General features: G+C 39.2%; 1 protein-coding gene across 1 annotated transcript in view; it reads right to left on the bottom strand.

The window, feature by feature from the left end:
• SPTLC3 (serine palmitoyltransferase long chain base subunit 3) overlaps positions 1-25,167 on the bottom strand; it is a 293,881-nt gene that overhangs the window by 81,724 nt on the left and 186,990 nt on the right. Inside the window, exons 16-23 of the mRNA XM_064647552.1 lie at positions 21,663-21,707; positions 20,821-20,915; positions 12,681-12,788; positions 12,345-12,464; positions 10,176-10,420; positions 8,342-8,428; positions 6,909-6,976; positions 4,598-4,763 (exon numbers count right to left, since the gene is read on the bottom strand). Coding sequence (XP_064503622.1) covers positions 4,598-4,711 — 114 coding nt within the window. The 5' untranslated portion in view covers positions 4,712-4,763; positions 6,909-6,976; positions 8,342-8,428; ... (3 more) ...; positions 20,821-20,915; positions 21,663-21,707. The remainder of the gene's footprint in view (positions 1-4,597; positions 4,764-6,908; positions 6,977-8,341; positions 8,429-10,175; positions 10,421-12,344; positions 12,465-12,680; positions 12,789-20,820; positions 20,916-21,662; positions 21,708-25,167) is intronic.

The following is a 25,167-nucleotide window of genomic DNA, read 5'->3' as shown; positions in this document are numbered from 1 at the left end:
TCTCGGGTTGCAGAAGTGTTTCCTGCTTCCATTGCATTGAGCTCATCACATAGCAGGGCAGATGACAGAAACAAGGGTGTGGATCCGAGACCTGTGATTATTAGCTGAGAGTGCAGGTGCAAAGCAACACATTTCTGGGGCTCGAAACCAAGGAGAAAAGAAGGCAGGGACTGAGGATGAGGAGGTCATTCATATCTGTGGTGCAGCTGAAGCTACAGGTGTACTAACTGGTAGAGAATCTGCCTGAAAACCAAGTCTCAATTTTTTTTGCCTGTTGTCACTACAGCTATGAAACCCAGAGGGCTTATGGGGATTGCCCCTTCCAGGAGCACATGCACAATGGGACAGGTCCAAAAGCCTTAGCTGCCACAGGTGAAACACGCCGGGCACAATAAGGTTCCCTTTCAGTTGCTTTTAGCAGCCAAACCCACACCAAAACGTGAAGATACTTCAGAAAAAGGTTGTTATGTTGGCAGATCATTATGGCTGCACAACTGAGGCTGCAAACAGTTGGAAAGGCTGTAACCTGATCAGCCTTAACCCTCTCTCCTTACTCGTCCCTTATTAATAATCTTTATTGCATCACTCTGATTGGGGGAATTAGTTTATTTTTGTTCCCGCAGGACTCATTAACATTTATATTGAGTTTGCAGCCAAAATGCCCCATTTACACTGGTTTCTGCAAAAACATATGAAGTGCTGTCTATATTTGTGAGAGGACAGAGCAAAGAAATTACAGGTGACCTTTATGACACGTAAGAAAATTACTGAGAACAGTTGCATGGCATATTCCTTTCATGACTCTCCTGTTAGACAATCAATGTTTTCTTTAAGATCTTAATTAGGGAATAAATGACATTGTAGGGCAGAAAGGCGTGCAAGAAAACTGAGGGAGCCAAAAGCATGGAAGGGACTGAGACTGGATGCTGGAATATTCAATCAATAGCAGAGTAGAACAGTTAGAAGGAGCTTCGGATGGCACAGGACAGAGAGTAAATATAAACATCTTCTGAGTTGTACAGGCCCCAAATGGAGACCATCACATAAGTGGAACAGAAGTTACTGGGTTTGACCTCACCCCAGGCTTTTTCTTGCTTTCAGAAAGGAGCTTGAAAGCCCTGAAAAAGGCTGCAAGTTTCTTACAAGCCATTGCCATTCTCAGTGCAGAACAGCAAAATAATGAATTTGCAAATAACTTTATAATGTCTTGGAGGCTAAGGCATCCAAGGAAATGATCTAGTAAAGAAATAAAATTGTTGCACGTGTTCTATAGGGAAAAAAGTTTCCACTGGACAAATACATTTGTCATTTTAAAACTCCAATGTCCCCTATAATTGGCACCCAGTCAACAGCAATACAACAGCAAAGAAACCATCTCTAGGAAAAAATTTTCTCCTGGTCAATACAGTTATATAAATAAGTATGTTGGTTATTGAACTGTGCTTTGGATAAAGGCAAGTTCAGGCTATGGGTTCTGGAAGAACACAAAGCATTTGACTGTGTTAGAAGCACTAACAAAGAGTAAGACACAGCACATGACCCACCTCCCGAAGCTTAGGTCTTACTGTGGCCCAGCTTCCAAAGAATGCCAGGATTCAGCAAGGCTGAAGGGACGTGGTTAAGCCTGATGTCCCTTAGTACATGACAGTCAGTGCTATCAGGTAGAATTGAGTGAGTCAGACTTAAAATAATCACAGAGGCTATTCAAGCAAGTAGTCCCACCCCAAAGCAGTTTATCACTTCCCAAAAGCAACAACTTCTCTTCCAGTAGGATGCTTCACTGCTTCTTTATCACTCAGCTGCCTGCTTTCTGTTCTTGTTGTGCCACATAGTGCTAGAAGCAAAGAGCTTCCCTACTCCCCCACATTTGATCATCCCTAATTACCTTTCCCAACCCATTAAACAAAATCCTTTCTTTAGAAACCTGGGGGGTTTTGTGGTATCAGAATTGCTTCTCTACTTCTGTCATGCATGCGCAGACACACAAAATGTTCTTACATCATTAAGATGCAAAACACATTGTTCCTGAGCCAGTGTTTTCAAAAGCAGTGTTTCCAAAGCCAGCATTTCTTGAAGCCAGTGCTCCAGTGCTTCCTGTGGGCTCCCTGGGAAAAAAAGGGTTTATGTAGCTGACTTCTGCAAAGCCTGATGTTCCGGTCAGTCAGTTGTGTGCAACTATTGCTACATATTCCTGGCTTAGCAGCCTTCACTGTGCCATTCTCTCACTGCAGCCTCTGCACCAGGTGCCTCTCTCAAACCATATTTCCCTCCTCCCCTCCTTGTAAAGCAACACAGCTGTAACTAACCCTAAGAGTTTCAGAACTGCCACAAGTCTCAAGTTCTAGAACCAGCATCATCCAGTCACATCCCCTGAATATGCTAGCACTGTATTTCTCCTATATAAAGAGTTCAATGGTCAATTAATTTACTGAATAGCAGTAAAGGACATATGTGTGTGTGTGTGTGTTGAAGTGTTATGGGAAATCAGGGCAAGGTGGATGAAGAGCAAAAGAGGTAGGAGGGAGGAGAATGACTGGAATTATGAGAAACCTGAGTCTGGGTCTTGTGCAGGCTTCCTTGTGCACCCAGCTGCCATATTCCCTGCTCCTCAGATCCCAGCTGTAAAGTGGGAGCACATCTCAGTGAGGACTTGCAAATACAAATGCACCAGAAGACTGTGTGGAGTTGCACACCTCCAGCAGCAAGGCATGTAAACAGAGCAGGGAGGAAGGAACAGTATCTGTTCCTGTAAAATAGCATATAAGCACTGAGCAGGGTGAGGCAGCTGGGGCGGGGAAACAGACCAGACAGGAATGGGGAGATTCCTACCAGGAATGAGATTCCTGGTTCATGCAGCACTCTTGTCTGTTATTGTTTCCTACTTTCCCAATCTGTGTTTGAAGCGAGAAAGGGGAAATGGTACGTAACTTGAAACGCAGTGCTAGACCCAGACTTACCAAATATGCCTTTGACAAGCCTCCTGAACTTTCTAAGGCTTCATTTCCTCACCACTTCCTCAGCCAGGGATGGTATTTACTAGTGGCTCAGTGCTACTTTCACACATCCCACAGCAGGGTAAAACACCTTCTCCTTCAACCATACAGTGCTTGTAAGACTTCACTAATCTAGCAGGGGTATCTACTAATTCCTTCTTTTCTTTGCCACTGCTTTCAGGCCAATATTAATTTCCTTCTCTGTAATATTATTCTTTACTTCTCTAGCTGTTTACTTTACTTCGCTTTCCTATTAAGGAGGAAATCCTAATTAATCCCCTCCTGGGAGTCTACTGCTTTCAAAATCACTCATTTGCAGCAAGTTAACAGTAACTGAATAGCGAAGCTTAGTCCTTGAAATTTGTCACTCAAATGGAAAGTAAAGATTTAGATCATTGAAGCAAATAGCTAATGTATAAAGCAACGGGAAGGTAGATGTGATATGTAAAAATATGCTGGATTAGGTTTCTGGAAGCAAATCCAAGAAAGGCCTTTTTCAATCATTGCACAAACTTTTTTGCTTTCCTCATCCAGCACAAGCCAACGATTGGGAAACACTCATACCAAGGGAGACACCTAAAGCCAGACAATCATTAAGCATGACACTGGGCGTGCCTTCATTACAGTGCTGAGGCGTGTGAGAGCCCCATTTAGAGAAAGATAGAAGATAGCAGTTTATTTGTAAAACAGCGGAGCCCTCACCACAGTGCTTGTCTAGAGCTTCCAACTGGCATGGTCAGGTGAGCACTAAGGCTCCAAAAGCAACCTCCTCCATCCCCCTCTCACCATCACACCATGCTGCAAAGCCAGCCCTTTTCTAGTCACTACAAGGCTTTCTACTAACGATTACATCAAGATCCAGAATTGGGACACTGAAAGACAGACTGTGAGTTCCCAGTCAGAGCAGGTATTGCAGAAAGACAACCTCTTAGGATTTGGGCTCAACAAAGTTGGTTTTGTGGTTGATTCTTTAGGATGCTACATGCCAACCGTTCCACAAAATGTTCACATAAGGGAGAAGTGCTGCTTCAAAGGGAACAGCTTGAGAAAACAGCAAGCAAACTGCCTTGGATTTTAAGCAGTACAGGGCTGGAGAGCAGGCATCAGGTAAGCGCAAGCATGAGCTAAACCAACCTTGTAGTAATGTAAACATCAAGAAAAGGCAGCTTTCCCTGCCTACATTTTGTTATTCTTGTTCAGCAACATGTTCAGCAACAAATCACACTTTAATCCACACACACTTTAAGCTGACAAAACAGCTTTCCACTAATGATTAATACATTGCAAAGTCAACTCCACCACCAGTTCAGCTTTAGAAGGAAGCTACTACATTTCAGCGTGCAGGTGTTTGTTGTGTTTGATAGGAACTAGAGGCTTAGTCCATGGAACCAACAGTATTTGCATGAGCATTTGCAATTCTCTGCAGTTTAGAAGGATAGACAAAAGCAGTGTTAGGTCCCATGATTACAAATTTACACAAACTTAATCCATACATCCTGCTCAATGGAGACTAAGACTGCTGTAAACCTAGCTTAATAAACAATGTTGCAACTACCTATTTGTTTTCAGTGTTGAGGCAATTAGCATAAACAGTCCAACCTTACCTTCATTCCTTTAGTAATTCCATTTTTCTTATAGATTCCACTTTTTAAGAGGTTATTCTGTTTCTGATGATGATGATGTAGGTGCCCATTGCAGACAGCACTGGGATTAGCCATCTGTTTAAATTAGTCAGATTCTCAGTCCTTAAGGGTGTCTCAGGTCTTTCTACTGTAAAAAAGACAGTGGGATGAGAAGATAAAGTTCTTGGTTAAGGCCTGAAAGGTATCCAACTGGTCCGTCAGGATTTTCCAGGATGAGAGGAGGAACTATCTTTTGCAATATCTTCGAAACGTAAAACTTTCTTTCATACACCTTCAGCCCCAGTGAGCTAGAACGCCAAATACATAGCAGAGGTGTGCTCCTAAAATCTCTGAAAAATACTGCTCATTGCTGGCTATTGCACGAACACGGCTCCTGTGAGTCAACAAGGCTGCTGCAGCTATCAAGAAGTGGGTGGATTCAGAGGCGGAGACACTTAAAGATACATCACCTCCTAAATACCTCCCAGTGGAGAAACATCATGTTTCCCTTCTCCGAATTACACTCAGCGTTCCTTTATTCCATTTAAACTAACAAAATGTTTTCAGATTTAAACAGACTAATCTTTAAAATTACATGGTTCGTCTTGCTGAGATGAAAAAAGTAGTACTGCTCTGAGTAGAACAGAAAGACTTTTTTCCCTTTTTTGAAAAATATCTTGTAGAGGTGACGTGATAGATTGTTATCTTAATAATGACATTATTAACTCTGCAAGGAAATGGAAAACACTTTGATATTAAGATGAAAATTTATCTAGAGCTAGAAACATTATGTTTGGCTCCATCCTACAGACACGTGCACAGGTATTCACCTGAGTGAACTGCCCCTTTAAACTCAGTTTGGCCAGTAGTTGGATAAATGGCATGCTATTATAATTAATGAGAAATGGAGTTTTATAAAATTGATTAATTTTAAAATTGATTAAGTTTTAAAACAAGTCAGGCTTTAATCACATGTGAAACTACTAAGGAGGATTAACATACATCTTTTAAGACAAAAGTTTATTTATTGTGGAAATACATATATTGTCTTTGCTGAATCAAATTCTCATGTTTAAGATTTTAGTGATGAAGCATAAAGGTAGAGGCATCTCTGGTAGCATTTAATAGAATCCCTTCCTTTCAAAATGAAAATTAGTGTGGAGACAGATTAAAGGAAAGCTGTATAATAATATCAATTTTGAAAAACAATTAGGATGAAAGGCTGGGAAAATAGAAATATTGAAGTACTTTAATTAGAAAAAATTACTGTGCCATCTTGGCAATGAAATTTAAGCAATTCGTAGAAAAACAGCCTACAACTTGAGTATGTGGAAAATGCAGGAGATTAAATGTTAAATGAAGCACTGTCAAAGTACACAGGGAAACACTGTGTTGGTTTTGTAAACTTGTCTTAGACACGTATTAAATTGTTAAAATATATTTTCTTCTTCAAAGTGATTTGCAAAGTGAGAGTTTTCAATGTGCTGGAAAGCTTTTGCTTCCTGCTTAAGAGAGATCTAAACTGATCTGTCTTTAAAAGAAATATCTGTATATGCTTCCTTCTCCATTTCACCTCATTTCATACCGTCCAGAGATTTCCACTAAAGAACTGCAGAAACCCTCCAGGATACATTATAGAGTAGCACAATTTAAAAAGCAGTCCATCCATAACTAGACTTGATTGTTTTATCATTGGAAAGAACTTATGTATTTCAGTTAATAAAACTGGAAGTAGTAGTTTGGGTCAAGAAAATATTCCCTTAACTGACTAAAATGACACAGAAACAGAAGAACACCAAAAACGTTTTGCTTCACAATTACAGCAGATTCAGCATCGGAATTCAGATTTCCTTGGTTTTGTCTTTTTGGTGCTTTTCCTAGGCAAGAATGCCTCATTTCTGTGTGAATCAGTCTTGTTTAGGCTTCATTAAGGCATCTGTAATGACAACTCTATTTCAAATCAATCATGAATATGTAGTGACAAAATAAATTGTTGGGCTAAGAGCTCATATTTGCAAGGAAAAGATAAGACTGAGATGAAGATAAGCCAGAAGTAGGCAGGAAGAATGGTTAGTAATACTTCCCTGTATACCTATAACCTGTGGCATGCTGACAAATGGAACAAGGTAACATAAGGCATTCGCTCTGCACCTGGCAACCCCTTCCCACCAAGCTTTCTCATTTGGCAGTTATGTCCTTGATTGCCACAGCAAATCAAATATCTGTAAAACATGCCCTCTGCTCAGTCAGTTACTTCACCCTGCTGTGAAAAAGGTAGGACAGGAACACTTACCAGAGCAGCGTTGGTCCCGTGGCCCAGCTGGAACTTCTGCCAGGTGTGCTTCCCAACAGGCTCCGCACCTTCCAGGGCACAAAGCGATATAATTAACATCTCATATGCCTCTTATATTTTTTTCCAATTAGGTTCATGAGGGAGGTGGAATCTCCAATGAGATAACAGTTCAGATAATGCAAATTCTGTTGCCAGTCCCAGGCTCTAGATCTGCCCTTGTTATCTATTTCAAGGCCCATGAAATACCAGTGACCTTACATGAATAAAATAGTGAATTAAATACGTTATATTAATTCTAGTTTTCAATGTCTAGAACATTTCAGATCACAAACAAATAGCACTTAAAAAAAAAGAAACCACATTTAAATATGAATTTAAATGAGCAATTAAAAAAAGCTCAGAGAAGAGCTGTCCTTTGAGTATCTATTAACCATGGTCTAAAAACCAGTGCTCACAAAACAAATACCACTAGAGGCTGAGTAAAATTCTTGTCCTGATTCCATTCAGAGCAAAAGACTTATAGAAGGGACAAGTCTGGCCAAATACACAGAAAGGATCTGTAAACAGAATGTGGTATTTCTCCTGGAAAAAAAAAAAATTGGATTTTGCCCTTCAGAACTCCATCTTACTCAAAGCCATGTATTACTCAGATTTCTATATACATATCTATCATGCTACTGGTTACCTGCACCTAAATCTATCCCTCAAATATACGAGAGTCAATGCTGCCTGGACCCTGAAGGAAGGACTCAATAATTGTGTGCTTTGCAACACCAAAACCACCACTAGCAATACACTGTTTATTTTTACCATTCTGGGAAGTGGATGGGAAAAAAATTGCTATGCTGACTGCACAAGAACTGTGTGTATTTAACTGCAGAGGACACCAATCCTACTAAGATTATATGTGCCCTTCTCTCTAGTGGCTTGGGCACTGGTTCCCCTTCATACATTGGCAAGAAGATGGTGAATTTTTAAGGTTACTAGCAGACCACACACCATGTTCTACAAAGATGCTAGTAAAGTTTGCAAGACGTGACTACAATCACTATAAATCCGTAGGAAAACCACCAATGAATTCCCAGGTTCTAGGTTTTACTCCTTGCTTTGTCATTATCCTGTTAATGCCATTGGATTTTCACCAACTCACCTCTTGAAAACAGGATAAAAGGGTTTAAATCCTTTGTAAATGCTCTGAGACAAATTGCTGAGGAACATGGTGCAAAAGTGAAGAAAAATATATGCAGTTAATTAACCAAGGTTTAACAACAGGGCAGAGAGAAAAGGGAGGTGTAGGGCTCTGTCTAAGCAGCCTCCCAGTGTTCAAAGAAAATCACTTTTCTGCTATTGCACCCCCATTGTTACAAAAAAGGACAGGATAAAAGGCTGAACTCTGCTGATGCACTCAAGAAGTGGGGACAAAAACATCTAACCTGCCATTAGACTTTTGGCCCAGTCAGACATGTAGGGTAATCGGAGTGGCCACAATGTCCCCATTTATAATGGCAGTACTGGATTACCTACCAATAAAAAAAAAGTAAATGTTGCAAGAAAGCAAGAGAGCTCATCCCCAGAAAGCTGTCATGTCATAAGCCAGAAGGATTTTGCAGGATTCCTACTCATCTCAGAGTACAGTTAGTTATGGCATAGTTGTGAAATGGTCTTGCAATCTCATTGCAAGATCATGATAATTTCAGTTCATGACAGATGCACATTTAAATGCCACATGAAACAATAAGGATTTATACAAAGACATCAGGTAGCTTTATGCTTGTTTTCAGCAGACAGACAGCAAAGTCAAACAGAAGCTGAAAAAACTGGGAGCCCAAGTCTTTTCCTTTGTTAAAAGTCAAGATTCTAATGATGTTTAAATAGGCAGCAGAGCATGCTCCGGTAGTGGAGTACACAGTAAAAAATCCTTCTGGCTCTCCCAATCACTTCTCTCACAACAGAAATCCACTTTATAAATTCTGTGTACCACTGAAGACTTATTTTTATATTTAATATATGTGGACACATGGATGTCAGAGGCAACTCCTGCCTCGGATATGTAAACGACTTCAACATAATATCACCAGTGAGCCTGAAATAAATGAACTAACAGGGAGACACCATAACAACAAAGCAACATAAGCAACAGCAAGTACCAGCCATCAGCTGGTCAGTCATCCCCATGGATGTCTTTTGAGACTCATCCACATTTCACCAGCACTGGCTAGAAGCTAAATTTCCTAAATGTTCACATGGAATACCGGCTAATCCATGTTTGCTTCTTTAAACCCTCTCTAGCCAATATGTATGTGGGAATAAGTAGGGATATGCCACTACACCTGTGAAACTGCACCTCAATGCTGAAAGATCCCCTCAAGTGCCCTTGCACAACTTGAAGGATGTACAAAATGCTTGGATATTGGTCAGGGAATAATCTAGAGCGCCTCAGAACTGTGGCACAGGTGGATGCACGCAACCAGCATTGCAACAGGGAGGGCATGGTACAACAGGCAGGGCTCCTCTGTGTCTGGCAGGTCCATCACCTGCAGAGCCCTGGGGCTGGCCTGGTTGGCTCCTGCCACCTCTGCACCTTCATATTCTTTCACGATGGGCAGTAGGATGACAGGACAATGGAAAGCCATAAGCGTATAAAGATACCGTCACCCTGGTTTCTTAAGCAATATTACCAGAACCAGTTCTCTCAGTGTATCCAGATGTCAGTAAGCTGTGAGTACTCATAACATTAGGGATTTGTTGGGATTTTTTATCTGACATATATATGATTGATATATGATACACATATCTGATTAGGAATCTGTACTTAACCCTGGAACGTTTGTAGCACCTTGACTTCCTTAGAAGGATTAAGACTTTACAAATTGCAAAACTGATACAGTTCTGTCCTCATTTTATGATAAAAAAATAAAATATATCTGACTAGAATGTCATGATTAGAGAAAACCAACAGCAATACAAAAATGGCACCAAGATCAAAAGAATGACAGTAAGTCTGCTGCAAAAATCCAACATTAAGCACAAGTAAAAGCCTTTGCTCTAGCTTCTTCCAATTACAAGTATCATGCCATTACTACATTCTTATCTGGAAATTTATGACTGAGTTGAATCTGCAATTCTTACTCCTTAAATAAAAAACTCACTTGGTTAGTAGACCCAGTGAAGTCAGTAGAACTACTCAGCCAAGCCAAAGGCTAAAAAAAACTTTACAAGCGTCAGGTAGAGGCAATAATCTCTTTCTTGGGACATTTTAGTCCTGACCTCTTTCAGCAGTGATGTGATCTCCATAGCTGTCCAAGGCAGATTTCAGTCTACTTTTCTGAGACCTCCTGCCAGTCAGGCTAATTTGCTTGCTGAGCTCCATAACTTGCAAGAAGCCAGTGTGGTATTGTCACTGTTTCCAGTTGTTGACGTGATGAATGGAGCAGAGACAACTCTGTGCCATCTGTTCCTTCTCTGTGTCATCACCACATTGATTCAGACAAGTGGTTCTTAGCTACAGACATCTGGAACATTAAGATAACCAATACTTAACCAGGTAGAAAAATCACCTTAGTGTTACTAACAAAACTGAACAAAACAGACGTGGCTTTAACTTGTGTTTAATGATGAAATTTCAGGATCTGAACAGGAAATTACAAAGTGATTCCACACAAAACTTAGAACTTAATGCTTATTGTTCTTGGAATGTATTTGTTCAGTGCTTCCAGGAGCAGGAGATTTACACAGGCCCAGATGAGAGTTAATAATGCTACTCAGTTAGGGGAAAAAAGAAAGCATTGCAAAATACTCCATTTTTTAATCTAACAAGTGGCTCCGTTTTGCAATTCTTACTCATTCAGTGACCCAATGAGGTCAATACTCATCCAAGTAGTAGTTATGCTTCAAAACCTTTTTATTAGCATTACTAAATGTAGGTAAATGATACAGGGGATTATTTGCCTTCCCCATTGCCAGTGAACAAATAATTTCAAGGCATTACACAGAATTAGATTATTGTGTTAAATGTGACTCCATACATGGGCTCTCTGTAGTCTCATTTCCTGTTGTCATTGCCTATAGTTTTGTTATTGATCATTTCAGTTCTGTCCATCCTAGGGAAATACAGGTCAAGAGGAAAAAAAAAAACAACAAACAAACCAAAATCCCAAAACCTGTACTTATTGCCATTTATTATGGTAAAGAACTGGTAGCTGGGTTGCCTTATAAAAACTAAAAAATTTTTCATTCAGTTGCCTCGTGCTATTTTACTATGGTTGACATTAGTTATTTTTAGCCTACCCTGTCAAACCGATGGAAGAAACCAAAATATCGTTCACTCTACCTACTTACTACAAATATTAAAAAGCTTTTCCAGATCCATTTTTTTGCTGTTTTCACTTGTGCAGAATTTATTTTGACTATTGTGAGTTTTGCCTCTTCTTGGTAGACTTAGCTGCAGTTCTTTCTCAGTTCCACGCCTCGCTCAAGTCAATGGGGCTCTGAAGAGGCACCAAGGGTCAGACAGGAGGCTGAAAGGGTGAGTGAGTATTTAAAAATTCATCACAGAAATTGTTGCCAAATACAGGAAGGGCAACATTACAAAATTATTCCAAGAATTTAATATTTAATCATGTTATACAATTTTCAAAACAAAATAAAATGTTATTCCTTACTTGGAGTAATTTGTACTTGAGAATTAGTGTACAAGTCTGAAGCAATCTAGATTTGTTACAGAAGATTTAGAAACACACTCAGGTATTCCAAAAACACTGCCATGTTTCAGGAGCCAGGTGTCCAAGAGTTCAGCTCAAAGCTGTTGCATATAGTATAGAACAAAATCATTTGAAGGTTTCCCAGAGCAACGGGTCCTATTCAACACATCAGTTTCAGTCACAAGATTTTCATTAAACTCACTCATGTTTAGGGTTGGAGTCTTTCAACTCTCATGCCAAGACATCAGAAAACTAAAGCTTCTTTTCTGTGGTGTTTGTTCATTTTTGTATTTCATGTAATCTCTAATTTTAATATTACACAAGGTAAGTTTGTCAGACCTCAGTAAAGAACTGGAATCAAATGTCACTTTTTTCCAGTCTCTGCAGTTCTTTTTTGAAACAAATCCTTATGTCAAACAAAGCTGCATATCACTGGAGAAGGGCAGGCAAGTCGGGCCTTAGAGTACTTTTAGGCAGGTCTCATTCCACTCTCCAGCTATTCATCCCTTAGCCTGGGAGGTGACTATTCCAGCTACATTTAGCAGCCTACTGCCTTCAGTGGATTTCAAAGCAACCTTTTCTGTACAGGAGACTGTAACCCAGGATAGAGGGCTGATTTTTCAACACTCCTAAAATTTCAAGCCATTAAGTGATCAGCTACAACTTAGTTTAGTGCATGTCCTTCATTTCCAGCACTTTCATTGTAGCTAACAGACATTTGGAACAGTCTTTTTACCTGGAGTAGCTCTTTCCCTCACCTGTTATGCACTGTGCTGGCAAGCAGCAGCTGATGTCAGAGATTTACTGCAGCATTAATGTTTCTTTGCATAAGGTTTCCTCCTCTTCCTTTTCTCTGCTAAATGGAACAGAGATGAGTCAAGACTTGTGACTGAGATAGGCAAAAACTAAATACTCAGCAGGAAAGGCTCTGCCAAGGTTTCCAGCACCTGAGCTGGTTCCCTCCTATGCTCATCCACAGGATAGACCTATTCCTGGTACCACCCCGGTCCCTTGGACTATGTCACATGGCTGGATCCCCCACTCCAGCCTCCCTGCAGTGCCATGCACTCACCATGGGAAAGGCAGTGCTGGTGGAAGGTCTTCATTTGGCTCAGGTGATGGTCCAGAGCTTCAGCTTGTCCCCTCTGCTGTGGGGCCTGGCTGTTGTACACCCACCAACCTGTAGAGGATAGAGGAGCAAGACCCCCAGCAGGGTGGGGAGAGGCTTAATAGACTCTGTTTCCACAGAAAACAGGTGTATAGAGGAAAGGAGTGGAGCAAAGTTTGAGAACTGTTGGAAGAACTTCTCGAAACTGAGGTTTACTATTGTACTTCTGTGAAAGAAATACCAGGAAAAAGCCCTTACTCCTCCTTTCCTTTCCTTTCCTTCCCTTCCCTTCCCTTCCCACAGAAACTGCCATGCTTCAAAGTCCAACATTTGTCAGTTCTAGCAGCCAATTTAGGATGTGCTACCCTTTGTCACAGAAGAATTCCAGAATTCTGATACTGCTTTTACCCTTTTAAATCACTGTGAAGTTACATCTTTATCAATAGACTTCCGAGGCCGGGATATACCACTAATCATGAGATTCAAGATTAGAATCATTAAATTCAAGACTAGTACAGTTTTACTGAGACAGTTTGGCACTTTACTAGTCTGAAGCCTGATGCTCTATTAGTGATTTGTGTTTGACTAAAGGATATCTCAAGAATATTCTCTGACATAACCAGAATTGCTCAACAATGGAAAATGTAATACTTTTGCAACACGTTCAGTATCACCCAGATCCATATTTTGATGTTTAAGACAGAGGGACAAACACACACACACACACACAATCAGCAGTTCTGTGTAAAAACAATATCTAAAGAGAAAATCAAAAAATCCTGTGATTACTCTGCAGTGAGTCATGGCCTTCTCCTTAAGAAGACCCATGTGCCTTCACAGGGCTCTGTTGACTCCAGGCACTCTGTCCAGATTAAGATTTATACCTGGATCTATCTAGGCCTAATTTAAATTCACTTGTATTCTTACAAACTCAGTTCTTACTGAAACTTGATAAGAAAGTTAGATATTCACCCTGACATCAAGCACAAGAAATTTCAGACCAAACCCACCTTCCACATAATGCTTAGGGCAATACTTTAATTAACTTCAGGAAGCAGTGTGATTAAAGATAAATCCAAAATGCCATATAGTATAGAACAGCAAAAAAATCAACCATGTATTTCCTTTTTTATACTTAATTAGAATTGTGAGTGGACCTCACAAGAACTCAAACCACTGTTTGCTATCATGACCCTCTGGTTACAAGGAACACCTTTAACTTAAGTCTTTTTAACAAACTAGTCACTCCCAGAACACCACAGCTTTTCTTGCAAACATCCCTGCCTTCCTACAGGTCCATATGTACTTTGGGTATTTCCAGTCAAATCAATACACCTGTTCACAGTGTAAAGGTAAGGCTGAGAATAATAATTTATAAGATACAGCAAAATTCCTGGCAACTCTTGTAACATTTCTCAAATCATGATCATTAAATGTGATTACAGTTTGGATTCCAGGGAATCTTCTTTCCAAGGTTGTCATGGCCTTCCTAAGACCTCACAGACTATCTCTGTCACTCAGCATCACTTTCAGTAAAATCCAAGTTGTTTTGCAATACTGTAATGGTGCAGGAGACAGCTAATTATTACTGAGTGAACACCACTAAAAAGCAAAGACTTTTAGGTTAACAGTAGCTGATGTGGCAACAAAAATCAGGATTCTGCCTTATTTAGTCTTTGTTTACACCTCACAGCATCTGTGATAATGTTTGATCTGTATTTTGTCAGATACTGGTATTTCCCAAATCATTCACCAGGACTATGAAGGTTTTCTAGTCAGTTCAATGCTGGTTCTCTTATTATGTGTTTCCTGGAGTCACATTTGAGCTGGATAGTGGGAGAGGATTCGCTTCCCACACTCAGTCCTGCCAACTGGCACAGCTTTATCATGAGTGTAATGGCATTTAATGCTTTCTCCTATAGCCCCAGCTCCTGGAGCAATGGGACGTTGTGAGATCAGCTTCATACTTTTTTTTTAATGACAGTAGAGGAGCACTTGAGTTAGTGCTTTTTTGTCTTTTCATATGGTCGTCTACAGGCACTAAGACAACAACATGGTATCTAAATGAAAGCTGAGACTTGCAGATGATAAATGGCTGTGGGAACTAGGCTTCAAGATAAACAACCAATATAGTGAGATCCATGCTGAACCTGAAGCCTTGGCGATTCTGGCTGTGCAGCATTTTGTAATATTTATTATCCTCCGAGACAGAGTTTCAGTGTTTCTTCCAATAAAATCAAGTTAATAAATTGCATTTTTAATTTTCAACTGACCTTCTACACTCAAATTTTATTTTCATAGCTTAGTTACAGATAAGAAGCAGTTCACATTATTATTTCTGCTGTCCAGGGAATGAAAAATCATATTTCATAGAATTTTTCTGTTTCAATATTTCTTTTGGGTCAAACCCAAAACCGTTTAGAAAGTTTTTTTCCTAAACATTTAAATTTATTCTAATAACCTTTTTTTTTTCCTCTAGAGGGCAAAGATCCCATAACTGGTAGACCATTTTCATAGTGGGAGACAGAAGTTCAAATCCATTCTCTGCCAGATTCATAACAGAGATTCTCAGCCCCTTTCTGCAGCAGGGACATAGACCACTAGATTCACTGTCTTTCTTTCACTCTCCCACCTTATAGATAAATAAAATTTTATTCATGTTCCTTTAGGGCAACATTTTCAGTGAAACAGATGTAGAAGGATATAGATATAAGTATTGGTTTGGGGAAATAAATTCAGATCATCCTGAACCTTTTTTTCCTGAGAGCTTTGTTACACTTTCTATTTTTAGTGGTTTATAGCATAGGTTTGGTTTTTTTTTTTTAAATAAATACAGCATATTGTAAAATCAGTTATAAATCCACAGAATGTAGCCTTCAAACCTTTATGTTCTCTAACTGAAGACTATTTAGACATTTCTTCAGAGTGCACTTGGCTGTGACCCATTAATACAGGACTCAAATGAGCCACTGAAAAAAACACATTGCAAGGTGGAGGTTTCTTTGCTGTAGCTGTCCTGGGGCTCCCTCTTAGCAGCTTGTTTCATAATCAGTAGGGTTAACGTAAAACAGATCTCAAGGAGGCACAGGCATTAACCAAAATCTGGAAGAGCACTTGGTATAGCTATTCCACCCACTCCAGTCCTTCAGCAATTGCTGAGTTACACTTCCAAAACCAGAACAAACATTAAGTGGTGCTTTTCCTGCTACACTGTTTTGTGTAGCTTCTTACTCTTCCAAAACATCTTCTTTCCTAGTAAGATGTCCTAGACATGAAGGATCATTGTCATGTTTAGCAAAAACTTGCTGTGTAAAATTGGAGGAATAAAGGACCTTAAAGCTGCTTGGATGAACGAACTTGCACTGACCTCTGATGGCTGTGAATGTGTATGAAACACAGTCCTGCAGTTATTTGTGCTTCCTTAGGAGCACCAGTGCTCTAATTAACGTGATGTTAACATGATAAGACGAGACCTCTTTTGAGATGGAAACCAAAGAACTTATAAAGGAGTCCTGGTATTATTTTTGCTTTGCATCATCATTCTCTTTGGCAAGCACGGTGAAAATGTGTTCACAATAGAAGTTATTTTTGATGGAATGCCTGTCTTTCTGTATTCCAGATGTTTGGAAATTTCCCAAGAGGGTTTTCTTAAAACACTTGTCCACCTTATTTCTTCTTTATAAATGATTTTATAGGGTGGAAAACGCATGAAGCATGAAAAAACTACTGTCACAATTTTCACGGCTGCTGAATTCACAATACACTACAGAAGACTCAGTTCCAAGGCTGCTAAGTTGGGAGAAGCACATGAACTTAACTCACTGCCAGTATGGTAGAAACTGTCTTGTGATCTTTGGAATGGGCTTGCTTGGGCCACCAAAAAGTTTTTGAGTCAGGGGGAGAAGCCAGCTTGAGGGTTTGTCTCTGAGGCAAGCTCTGAGAATCTCTACAGCTTTAGCCACTAGTTTCAGAGCAGCAACTTCCAGCCTCATATATGGAACTATCACTCAATGAATACACCAAGCATGAGGGAAGCCCTTTGTGATAATATCTTATCACTTCTGCCTGTGCTACCTTGAATAGCCAGACAGGTTCATGCAAGTGTAATAGGGGAGGTGATCTGAACTCTTCTACTGGTGGCATCAAGAACTTGTTAGAGTGCTCAGAGCCAACACTGAACCACTTGAAGCATCATACTTGAATATTGACCTGTGACCAGGTCACTTCTTTGCTACATCTCAGCTCCACATTCAATTCCCCAGTATACACTCTCTACATCACAGAAGAAAACGGGAGCCCTCTCACTTTCTCATGTTGGGTTAAATGTGGATGTTAAGTGAACATTTCCTCCTGCCAGTTGGGTTTTCATAGAAGATACACCAGTAATATTTAAAATTAAAAGAGGAATAAAACGCAACTCTTGAAAATTCTTAGGTCTTAAAATTGAGACTGAAATAATTCAGTTTGAAAGAAAGATTGCCATTTGTTTTGGTGGGCTCTGAATCAGGTTCTTGGAGCTCAGAAGCACATATGGGAACATGAAACCAGCTACAGAATTTCCATCTTGTTGCATGGCCTGACTTTTCATCATTTTATTTTGTCCTACTTTGGAGAAAAATTAATAATCTTGAAATACTGAAATGTCTTTGATAATTTAACATTAAAACTGAAAATATAGCATAATAGTCTGTCAAAATAGAAGGAAATGAAAAAGACAATGTGAAAATGCAAGCAAAATCAATTCATGGATTTTTTTTTTAATTGGAACATTTGCAAACATATCTGTCAACAGTATAGTTGGGATGGAAATAGTCCTGCAAGAAATTATTTTGATGAAACTACATTTTTCCAAAGTAAATGTAAAGGTAGCAGTCTTGGCACAGCAACCCTGACTGCCAAAGACATTTCCAAAAAGCCTTTCCTGAATTACAGAGGTTCAGTTCTTCTGAAAGGAGGGGGTAAGGAGGGTTTTATGCCAGCTTCTTGTTGATAACACAAGGCCATTAAGGGATATTTCAGTGTTTGGTTTAAATTAGAGGAGCCTCATTGCTGCACTGTATATGAAGCCAAGGGAGTTTAAAGGTTGAACTTGCCAGACAGGATCTGAACCCTTCTGAAAAGCCTTTGCAATCACAGCTGTCTGGAACCTGATACTAAACAAAGCACTTGTACTCAAAAGCACCTTCAGCTTAAAGTGGTCATTGAGGAAAAAAACCAAACAACCAACCATTGAGGAAAAACTCCCAGCAAAGTCACAGTATCCCCTCTACACCCATTTCCACAAAACCTTTGGTCAAGGCTTTTTATGCTGCCAGGGAAGTGGGCTTTGTCAAAATTAAGAGATGTATCAGAGACTCTCAGAGCACACTGTAATGTCACTAGTTGTGACCTTCAAATACAAGCAGGTGTGATTGTATGTAAGTGAGATTAGACTAAAGTGGCCATGAAAGGTCGTGCTTTTATCTTACACTACTTACATTTTTGAGAGGCAGGTCATATGATGGGCTATAAAATGAGTGAGAGTCCAGCACAGCACTTGGGGAAGTCTAAAACTGACAGGAGAGGTACTCATTTGCAGGTGAAGAAGTAGAACACTGTTGAGTGACACAAGACACAATTCCTTTTGCCAGATAATGGTTGAAAAGTTGTGCCCTGGTGGCACCTGCAGACCTGCTGCTGCACAGACAGTGCAGAAAGCCTTGAACTATAGCCTGCTCTCACAGAGACACACGACAACATCCAAAAATATACCCACTGAATTTCTTACTTGGCTTGGATTGTGCCAGTTGGATGGTGGGTTAATGTTCAGTGTTGTGATTTAAGACTAGAAAGTCAAGTGTATATCTTCAATTACTGGAGTGTCCTTAAACTGAGAGTGATTTGTAGAATTAAAAAAAGATCACTAAACATTATTGGGTCAAGTAATTGCTTGATCAAATGACTTTTACAGCAAACTGTACAGAACGTACAATTCACAGTTCATTTTCTGGGATAATCACATAATAAGCAGGAAAATTGGCCAATTTATCAAAAACTATTATTATTTTGTTTGATTAGGTTTGAGAGCATTATGCTAAATACAGCTTCTCCTCATTTGAATTTTGTTTTCTGAACTGCCACTGGTAGCACAGGTGAATGCTATTGCAAGAGTGGCTTTGAGCAAAACCATACCTAAAACTCTTTGAATTAAGAGGATAAATTTTGTTTTACTTAAAGGGAGGAAGTAAAACTAAATTGACACCTAGTGGAAGATTTTACAGACTGCTGAGGCAGTAAGCCTCCAATCTATATTGGAAAGGACTGGACACTCGCCAGCTTCTTTAATCTCTTTAGTAAATAGAGAAATCTTGCTGGTAATATATTTTCTAGAAATATGTGAGTATTTGAGCTGAAATATTTCATGAGCTTTTTTGACCTTAAAGCTATGATCAGCCTTTGTAACATTATAAAGTGAGACTATATGCTAGAAAGTACCTAAAATGACCCAGTATAACTTCTTTAATAGTATAGTCAGGAAATACTGGGCGCAGTGGGAATGAAAGAAATTTTTTTTTTTAATTTTTTTTTTTACATTGATATACAGACTTTTTGCTATTGTACAGTGAAAAGAAGAAGTTAAGTGGCACAGCAATAGGGTCAGAATCCTGACCTATTAATTCACGTTTAACAGAGAAAAGAACCAATTAAATAAGAATTGTGGGAAATGGAGTTTGCCAGTTTAAGTGCAAAGAAGTCACAAAATCTCAGGCTGCCACTCTGAGGTGGAAGGATAAATTGTGCAGAGATACCAAATACTGGTCCTAAGTTAATTACATCTCCTTCAGTGGAGAACAGGTGACAGTGGCACAGCTGGAAAAGCACTTTAGAAGTACCTAAATCTGAGCAGGTACATCCTGGAAGGAGAACAGAAAAATGCCACACAAGTGAATCAAATTGAAATATGTAATGGAGTAAAAACCAGGAGAGAAAGGAACATTGCTATGGGAAGGGACAAACTACTTCCCAGATAGGATTTTTACCATCAGCATTGTGATCTCCATATCAGCAGAGCTTTAGAATGCTGCAGTTAAAACAAATCATTCATTGCTCAGGACACCCTGAGTTTAGCTGGGGTAATTAGCACACAGAAGGCTGTTCAAGTATTTAAAAAAAAAAATAATTAAAAAGACAAAATGAAAAAAAGAAAAAAAAGACAGCAATGTCAGAGTACTTCAGTGTCACTGTGAGATAAGCCAACCTTAGGCAGATGTACAGCACTGATCTTGTAAACTAAAGTGTCTTGCCTTCACAATGTTTTATCTCAGGAAAACAAAGGTGTATTAGTTACCCTGAGGGAAAAAAAAAAAAAAGCTGCTCCAGCTCTGATGAAGACAAGTAGTCAGTTTAATTTATTGTAAGGTAAGCAGAAAGGCTGTGCCTAGATAAGAAAGCAGCATTGGCCTCCCAGACTTAGCCAGAAGCAAGCACCTGAAGTGTCACCTTCCCCTTCCTATTTGTAGTGACACAATCCACATTTGTTAGCTTGCCCTAACAAGCTCATCTGTCTTGAGCAACAAAGGCAAAACCTTCTTCTATCTTAGTTTTGAGGTCAAAGGCAAAGCTTAGAGAAGGTTATTAACAGAACCAAACAGATTCAGAATTACTGGGAAACTGTTCTGTTCTATTTAAAAAATTGGTTTGTTTTTGCTTCCAAATTTTTAAGGGTTTTTCTTTTGCTTTCAGTAACATAATGCACTTATCATCATCTTTTGTTGAAGCTGTTTTACTTTTTCCCTGCTTTCAACACACACCAATACACCAATTCCCATATCCCACTCCAGATTTCTTCTGAAAATGAAGTTATTTATACAGGATAAAAGTTGTACCTTCCTCTGACATTAAGGATCAGTCACTTCTTCCCCAGGAGCTTCTGGAAGTGAACACCCCCAAGGAGTAACAGTCAGCAATTTCAAAACCAGGTCATTTAAATTAAAGGGAAAAATCCAGACTTTATAGATTAAAATGGAGGCAAAGTCATAAAATTCATATTAACATAACATAAAATCAGGACCAGTCTAGACCTTTTTTGTTACAATTTGCTGATGAAGCAAGAGTAAAACCTTACCTAGGAGAAAGGCCAGCTTCTCAAAACTAGCACACAATCTGTCAGGCTTCTCCTCTGAAACTGTGTAACCGTTTTCTTCCATCCTTTCAGGGGCTCTGTGTTCAGGTAAGAGGACTCTTTATTAGCAAGTGGGATATCAGGATTACTCCTACTCTGATAGTTGCATACACAGAGACTGGAATGCCTTTCCAACTGAATTGTTCACTGAGTTTGAACTGAGACCACTGGATTTACCTCCTGTACACATTTGAGAACATTTTTGTGCATTAAGGGTATATGGTCATATCAAAGAGTAATTCTGATCCTCTGCTAGTAGCTAGAGAATTTATAATTAATAAATTCTCCCTATACAATTTGAAAACTCTCAGTAAGTGGCAGGCTTTTAGCCCACAGTAGGATCTGTAGGGATGGTAACAAACTGGCCTATCCCTTATCCTTCCAACTCTATCAGTTCAGAACTAGCTGAACCTCATTTAAAACAGAATATTAATCTATTGATAATAAAATGTGGAATAAATGCATCACAACCACAGGCTGTCACAATCTAAGCCAAATTATTGGAGGGGGACATGGGAGGTGGGAAACAGCACAGGAATTGGCAATATGAGACATGACTATCACATGGAATGACGTGGTCAAATCCTTGGTGTTTGCAAACAACTTGCATATCTCCACCAAAGCAATCACATGTCAAATATTCACAGTGGATGCCTGCCACAAAATGCAGCAAACAAATCATTAGTGCAGTTCAACCAGGACAGCCTTCTGCTCCATTATTTGGCATAACCAATTATTTGGGTACCCTTCTTATGGTTCAGACCCCCTTGCTCCTCTGCCTTTACCTTTGACAACCACTGGTTGTTTTCCGTTCTTGTGACTTCACTGACCTGCAAAAGAACATGTGAAAGAACTTAAAGACAGAGAAAAAAACAAAATTAATTTACACTCATTTAAAATTACATTAGAATTAACAAGTGACCTTTCATTTCACTCTAATTTTTAATTGAAATTCAATCTATCTGTACTCAGAGGAACATATAAGGCATGATTTTCAACACTGGCTCCATTTTTTTTCTAGCTTTAAATGGAATTGGCCTCATCAGGGACAAAAAAACCCCAACAAAACAAAGCAAGCTAGGGACCTCTCAAAAATTGCACAGTTTGTGCCAGATAAGAACACTGATAAAATTTCCATTGAAATTGCTGTGGTTTGAAGCTTAATCCTCAGCACCAGCATGTAGCTGTACTGGCCAGTGAGGGCTGCAATATGTGAGAGGCTCACAAAATCCCTGCCCAAACATACAGCACCATGGTACCATATCAAGAGCTCTCCTTTGTGTTATTGTCACCTGAAAGAGAGATAACATGTGCTCAAGCATTACTCTGAAGACTGTGGTACGAGGGAGAGCCAGTATATCCATTATCTTGTCTCTATCTGATAAAAAGATCTGGAGGCAGACAGCAGGGTGAAGTTACCTCCTTTGTGTTGGGGATTAAACCTATCTAAATGGTCCCAGATCTAGGAGAGGTACAAAATCAGTTCAAAATAGAAGCCTGGGAGAGTATCTGAGATGGGAAAGAAGATATGCTGGCTCAGACCCTCAGCATGAATGGCAATGATACATGATGATAGTCTTGTTTAGCTGGATCAGGAGATCTGGGCAACCAAAGGCCCAATTATTAATTGAATCACTTAATGATCTGTATGATGGAAAACATCTTAACAATAGTCCACAATCTACCAAATATAAAGATCCAAACTATCTAATCCAAACCTTACACTCACTCCAACTATTTAAAGATGAATGATTGTGATCTTCACTCGTATGTTCTTTACAATGCAGACCTGAAGGTGTCACACAAATCCAGAGACAAGCAAGTCTCCTGTACTGCACTGTCACAACATGTTGAGATCAGCTGCACATTTGCTCTCCCCAAGCAGAGGATCAGTGCTGAACCCGCCACCTTTGATGGCAGCTGGCCACAGTGTTCTGCAGCACAGAATTGTTACTTGGGAAAAGATGCAGAAATCCCCTGTACACCCAGGAACCTGCTGATGACAAAGCCTTGCCTGAATCCCAGATGTCCGTACCACTCCCAGGACCCATTTTCACATGCATACATTTACTTCTTAGTGGACTTAAGCTCAGCCTGAATTTAAACTGTCCACAAGCACCATCTGCCCTCACCAAGAGCACAGTACTTGTTCCTGTCCGGGGTTCCAGCAGCCCACCCTGGGACCTGGAAACAAGCAGGTTGCTGCACAAGCCAACAGATGGCTGTCTTGCATTTCTTTCCGTTGACAATCATATTTGCTACAGAGAAACAACTGTTGTCTTGAATCTATTTCCCATCAGGATTCTACACGATTTCGCAAAAAGAAAGAATAAGAAATTATCTAAACTGTTCCACCTTGAATATGGAGAAAATTTTAACTATGACACGAGTGCTGCACTGTTTAAATATGTGACTGCTGTACTAAATATTCATTTTTTTTTCTCATTAGGCCTCATTAATTTCTACACCAGATTTTTTCTGCTTTTATTTAAACCTTTTTAGTCTAGGTACATTCAGCAGAATTAAAACAATAAATGCACATGGATATAATTATCATGCAGCATAACTACAGAAGAGTACCTGGTCCACACTACCTAGGAAATCAGAAAAATGACCCTTTAGAACCTCTAAGTCAGTAGTTACTTATACACACTAAGCAGACTTGGCTGAATACTACAAAAAAATAGTGAATAATTTTGTCATAAGCACTGTCAGCTCATTCAGTTGTTATTTGTGGCTTATTATTAACAACCGCATATGTGTATCTGCATGACAAATGTTTTTAGCCCCGAAGATGTTTATGAATCCTAAATACTTCACAAATAGTCAGTGAACAATTATCCATGCTGGAAAGTAATATTGCAAGTCATTATGGGTTAGATCTTTTCAGTGATTTTCTCATTTTAACAGACTAAATTATCTAACCATAGTGTAGAAACAGAGGACTTGCTTAAGCAGACAAACCAAATGCCTAAAAAGAAATAACAGATTCTGAAAGAACTAGTAGCAGGAGATAGTTCCTAAAAAAAACCCAAAGCCTTTTTAATAATTGCTTTTTTTTTTAAGTGAAAAGAGTTAGAAGAATTTTTGAGCAATTAACACATTCATAGAAAACCTGATCAGTTCAGAAATAGGAGAAAAGGAAAAAAAGATTAATCAGTTCCATAGCTCATCAAGAATAATTTTGAACACTTCTATTCCTTAACACACTTAAAGATTTACAATTAATCGCCATTGTCAGAGTGAAATCCCCTCTATTCTTTACGATTTAAAATAAATTAGACTTCATTCTGGACAAATTCATTGTTCAAAAGACATAATAAGCACCACTTGAAAGAGGGTATAGTTCAGATTAGCAGATAGAAGAGCTAAAGCTACAGATGTTTGCAAGGATACCAATTTTAACTCAATTTTGTCTCTATTCACTTCTGTGGTTGGTATTCCCCAGAGGACATGCATGTCAGATATATACCAGCAAATATTCCTGTAGTGGTCACTTGAAAACGAGCAATTTCTTTTCTACCATCCTCTGTCCACAGAATCCCCTTTTTTAAATGCTTTAGCCAAAAGCAATAATATTTTGGATTTGTGACACATTCTTGAAACTTCATGGAATTTGCACTCCTTTATATGCAGGAGTCAAAAAAAGGCTGGTTTCTCCTCTTACAAAATATAGGAAATGCAATATGAAATGTAGACTTTAGGACTCTCTTCCAGGAAGAGAAATAAGGACAGAAGACAGTATCATAGCATTTTGTCATTAAAATGCGTATAGTTTTGTTGCCCAGATTATTTGACCAAACCTGAAATCCAGTTAGGGGCTGTAATTCCATTTACACAAATTTATTCTTTTTCAGAAAGCAGACTGCCTAGATTAAAACTCTTTTTTAAATAAGCATTTCTGTTGGAAAAGACCACAAACAATCCACACAGAAAAACAGTTTCAAATTCACTATTCTAGAATGAAACCTAGAATCCTGATAAAAATATTTATGGCTCAGCCACTAACAGAACAGAAATGCTATCACATGACTGACATGCCAAATAAATTATTACCTCCTCTGAACAGATATCAAAAAGAATTTATAGCTCAAAGTTACTCAGGTAATCATCCTAAACAAATATGCTTGGAAAAACACCGCTGCTAATTTCACAAGAGAAAGGAAAAATAAAACTTATCAAATGTAATTTCTGTTACTTACCTTAACATCAATCCTCTGTACGCAGCTGCTCACAAAACTGTGCTACCAGATGAAAGAGAGTGATGGTGATTAAGAGATATGCAAAAGG

The sequence above is a fragment of the Pseudopipra pipra genome, chromosome 3 (genome assembly GCF_036250125.1).
Source record: "Pseudopipra pipra isolate bDixPip1 chromosome 3, bDixPip1.hap1, whole genome shotgun sequence".
NCBI classification, from domain to species: Eukaryota; Metazoa; Chordata; class Aves; order Passeriformes; family Pipridae; genus Pseudopipra; species Pseudopipra pipra.
This window is presented reverse-complemented; position numbering and strand designations above follow the sequence as displayed.